Source organism: Penaeus chinensis, chromosome 12, assembly GCF_019202785.1.
Source record: "Penaeus chinensis breed Huanghai No. 1 chromosome 12, ASM1920278v2, whole genome shotgun sequence".
Lineage (NCBI taxonomy): Eukaryota > Metazoa > Arthropoda > Malacostraca > Decapoda > Penaeidae > Penaeus > Penaeus chinensis.
In genome coordinates, this window is record NC_061830.1 from 21840591 (window position 1) to 21845590 (window position 5000).

At 32.9% G+C, this 5000-nt stretch overlaps 1 protein-coding gene across 4 annotated transcripts in view; it reads right to left on the reverse strand.

The window, feature by feature from the left end:
* The window catches only part of LOC125031200 (sorting nexin-13-like), a 40821-nt gene that overhangs the window by 7505 nt on the left and 28316 nt on the right, over nt 1-5000 (reverse strand). For all 4 annotated transcript variants that reach the window (XM_047621811.1, XM_047621812.1, XM_047621813.1 and 1 more), the window contains exons 14-16: nt 2922-3054; nt 1972-2114; nt 1403-1621 (exon numbers count right to left, since the gene is read on the reverse strand). In XM_047621811.1, coding sequence (XP_047477767.1) covers nt 1403-1621; nt 1972-2114; nt 2922-3054 — 495 coding nt within the window. The remainder of the gene's footprint in view (nt 1-1402; nt 1622-1971; nt 2115-2921; nt 3055-5000) is intronic.

The window sequence follows — 5000 nt, forward strand, 5'->3', positions numbered from 1 at the left end:
GCACAAATCAATAAAAATCATTTAAATGTTTTCTTCAACTCTGAATGAAAGAAGTTTTTCTATATAGTGATATTTCCTTAATCAACTGCAAAACTAAACAATATTATTTAAGGCCAAGGCTCAGCCTGTTGAACTGTTTTTATCAGTAAGAATTGTTTTTATATGCTTACTATATGAACATTACCAGAACCTCCAGAGAATATCCATCCTCAATTAAAAACCCTTCTCCATCTTCGATTTTCTATTCCTCATGCAAAAAAAATGAAAGCCATCCTAAGGGTACATAAAAATATTACAATTCACAAATATTCTTAGCTTTTTGATGCCAGGTGGGCATGTATAAATAATATATCCTCTATGGTTCTATTACACTTTTACATACACACAAGTACTCAGTTGACAAGGACTTGAATTACTAGGTTTACCTGACCTCATCTATGGCAAAAATAATGAATAATTACTACTACTACGAATAAATAATAGTAATGATAACAATCATAACAATCATAATAATAACAATAATAATAATGATAATAACAATAATAACAAAAAGAACAATAATAAAAATAATAACAACAACAACAGTAATAACAATAATAACAGTAGTAATAATAATAATAATAATAATAATAATAATAATAATAATAATAATGATAATAATAATAATAATAATTACTGATATTAATAAGGATATCAATAATAACAATAACAACCATAATAATAATAATAATAATAATAATAATAATAGTAAAAAAATAATGATAATAATAATAATAATAACAAACACCAACAATAATAAAAAAAAAAACTAATAACAATAACAGCAATAAAAATTAAATTGGTTATTTAAAGATAGCAGACAGGTAAAGTTTGGTAGGCCTAGTGATTAACAACTTGGTGACTAAAAGCTTATTATGCAGAAAGTAGTAAGTAATAGAAGAAAGTAAAACCCATATCAGCTGGTCCATCATGTACTTATTCAGCAAGTATTTATCAACTGCTTACAGCACATTACACATCAGTACATCATAAATTTTAATGTTAACTAGATACAGGTTTGATGCTGTTCCAACCAGGAGAAAATCTGCCCCACAAAAATCCCAAAGGCCCACACAGTGGCAGAATCAAATAAGACAATCACTTTCTATATAAAAGGAATTTGAGTAGGTTCAATACATCCAACTTCATGACTAATACAAACAAAAGATTAAACTCTTACAGAACAAAAGACAATGTATGGCACAAATCATGAAAAGCAAAACCTGATAATGAAATTTCATTACATGTATTTGAAAGATGTTTCTCAAACTTCTAGAGGTCTTAAACAGTGCTGAATACCTATACCTAACCTAAATCAATTCCCTGAAATCAATATCCACTGAAATGAGCACATATCACAAACCCTTTTTGCAATGTTTGGAAGGGGAGAGGTTGAGTATGTAGTCTGGTCCAGAAAGCGCTGAATGATCTCCTGCAGACCAGGATGGGACTGAAGAGTGGGTGGAGCCAGGATGGTCTGAAGCCACTCATCTAATTCTGACTTTCTCTTCTCTAAGAACCAAGCAGCCAAGTTATTCAGCATTCTTTTGCTTGGGAAAGAAACCGATGATAAGTCGATGAACTGTAATTATAAGAAGAAATTCATATTAAAAATGATTTAATTTATTAACAGAATGTATGGGCTTTGAAAAATATACCAAAGGATAATAAAATCCTTTTTGGTTAATTATACAAAAATGACTCTTAACATAAAGTACAACACACACTTTATATTAACATAAAGTACAACACATACTTTATAAATTTATATCTCTATTTGAAGTAAATTTAAACAATGTACTTTGCCTCCTGACTGTCACTTTGCTCTTTATTTACATCAAATAGTTATCCCACTGCGTGTATGGACGAACCAGATACAGGTGAATTAAAAAAATATCTAAAATATCATAATTGCCATTCAAAGTTACTTACTTTGGAAGTAATTGACAAGTGGAAGTCATGAAACTCGGAATATCGTCTAAAAACATGCCAAAGTTCTTCTTGTCCAGATGCATCTTTTCTCATTACACATACAATGTAAATGGCATGTGACTTGCTACCTTCTCGGACAATCTCTGCATATATAAAAGTAAAATGTGTTAGATATGTAGCATACTTTACAAATCACTTGAATAATACTCATGCATGCATGCTTTAACAAGTGATGTAAGTTGACTTTGCTAATTCTTAGGAGTTCCTTTCTCTTGAGAGTTTGACATTCAAGACCATGGGTGTCAAATATGAAGCTCAGACTGGATGCAGCCCATTCACTGTTCAAACATAACTTCTGTTTTACAAGATTTAACTGGTTTAGTTATCGGACTGAATCAAATGGCCTTTTGCCTTTAGCATTTGACACTTTTTTATGAGTTTAATACAATATATAAATGGATCCTTTTATCTCTTATGCTACATATATCACCTGGCCTATAAATATTGTACTTATATCATATCTGGCCTGCTAGGGGTAAATTTGACATCCCTGTTCTAGACTGCCTGACAGCCAGTGATCTTTGCAAAGTATAACAAATTCCATTCTTTACACTCAACCTTTTCTTTGTTTCTGCATGCCTATATCTTTTTTAAACTGTATCAATGCATGTCTTCCATACCTACAAAAAAAAAAAAAATAATGAAAGAAAAAGTACTATTCCAGCCACAGAGATAATCAAGATCTAACTAAGAATACAATATTCTAATTACCACTGGTGACAGTTGAACACCATTGATTTGTCTGATTAAAAAGCAGATTAAGAAAACAAACTAAAAATGAACAGAACTATACCAGCAGCTAATCATCTGTTACGTCAGAGACAGACTGGAGCAAGACAGGAAAATCAGACTGTCAAAATGCTAATGCTTTTGCTGTAATATTAACTTACCAGTATCAATAATTTTAGCATTAAGATTATATGTTTTGGCTGTAAGGCTTGGAGAACGTGTATGGCAGGGAGAAGGGTGAAGTGATCCCCCTGGTTGAGGTGACTGGGCCCGGGATGATCCTCTTGATACACTCTGGTAAAAACAAAACAAAAAAAAATAAATAAAAAATAAACATAAAAGATGTTATTCAATACTTCTCTCTCCACATAGGGCAAAATTTAAAAACTCTTCCTATGAAAAGCAGAAATTAACTTTTCTCATTACCCTACCTTACATGAAGACATCTTTTACCAATGTATATATATGACAAATACTAATTACTAATCTTCTTATCAACACTCTTTGAGAACTACTTGATATAAAGAAAATATGATACTTAAATAAGTCGTTGACTTTTTGCTAATTCATTTACTCCTAAAATATTAGTTCTTATATTTCACATAGTTCACAGACACTAATCAACATAAATAATAATAATATAACTTCAAATTAGTTCTGAATACTGAATGGTCATTCTGTAAGTGTTTTATTGAGGATATTCACTAGTCTCCAAATATACAAATGGTTAAGAAAAGATAAGAAAGACTGAAATTAATTTCTTATTTTGCCATAGAAGTGCATTGGATTGGCCTTAAAATAACATTATATGTACAATCATAAATAAGTCTATGACATTTAGGTCACTAAGAAATTTCTAAAATTTTATAAATATTCTATTTCAAAACAGCTCACAGATATTCATTTCACACAATGAAAAAATAGAAAACACTGACAATGGCAAACATATTGTAACTTTAATCTATTTCTTTTAATATTACACTGTAATTCTCTAATACTAATCAGTTAGAAGAAAAAAACTCATTATTTCAGTAATTCATAATGGATAATAGCAAACACCTACAGCTTATAAAGTTCAAAAGCTAATGGATACAATTCTTAATTTCTAAAAGTAAGCATTCTTCTTTAAAGTTCACCAATGCCAAGGAATTTGAAAAATAAATTAAACACATAATGCCACGTAAAGGGATATATTGTCAACAATAAGTAGCAAGACCGGATGGTACACTTCATATCTCCATCCAAGCAGCTGCCCTTCTCCTTGGGCATGACGCAGATGTCACCCAACTTTCTCTTTTCGCACAGGAATAAACATCCGCCCTTGAAGCGAACCGCCGCATAAAAGGGCATGTGTTTAAGACGAAGGGAGAGACAGGGCAGACAGGCCAAGCCACACAGGATCCAGCTCCACCGTCTCGTCCTCCTCCCAGGGATACGGGGGTCTCTTGGGGGGTCTCATATCTATCTTCCTTCAACAATAAACCAGCAAGCTAAGACCCCTTTCATTGACTACCCAAGACCATCTCTCTTATGCTTACATCTGATGGCAGCGGTGATCAAGAGCCTCATAATACCGACGGTAATTCACCTACCACAACACTACTCACTGACGCCTGTTGCCGATCCATACTATCTGCCGACAAGCTACTCCTGTCGAAGAGCCTACTCCCCTTTTTTAACACCCAGTCATTGGTACCAAGTCTTCTTTGATCATGCCTACCTGCACCATGTCTGCCCTGCTACTTCGTGCTGACCACTCACGCCTGTGTTTGCGAACCCTTGTCAGCACAGCCATGAAGTTGCAGTTCTACCCACCACCACCAATACTTCCTCATTACTATTAAAAGTAAGTGTACTTATTAGTGCCAGATTAACTATTGCCCTCTCTATACCCACCCACACCTTGCATACAAGTTACCTTCTTTCAAATTCAAGTATATGCCACTCAATGAACACAAACTACTAACTATATACTACTGCCAACCCTTTGTTTTTTTTCAACACAACAAACGAAGTCACACTCTGAGATCAAACTTAAGTGACACACACCACACCTCACACCTCATTCCCCTTCCCTAATCATATTCTAACTGCTATGATATTTTCTGCTATTGGTGTTTTATCTAATGTTTACAATTGTTGTCCTCAAATTGCAATTCATTATATTCTATTTTCTCCCTGAACAAATAACTATGTATTGATATGTTTGTCTTTTCCCCGTTATGTTATTCATATTTACT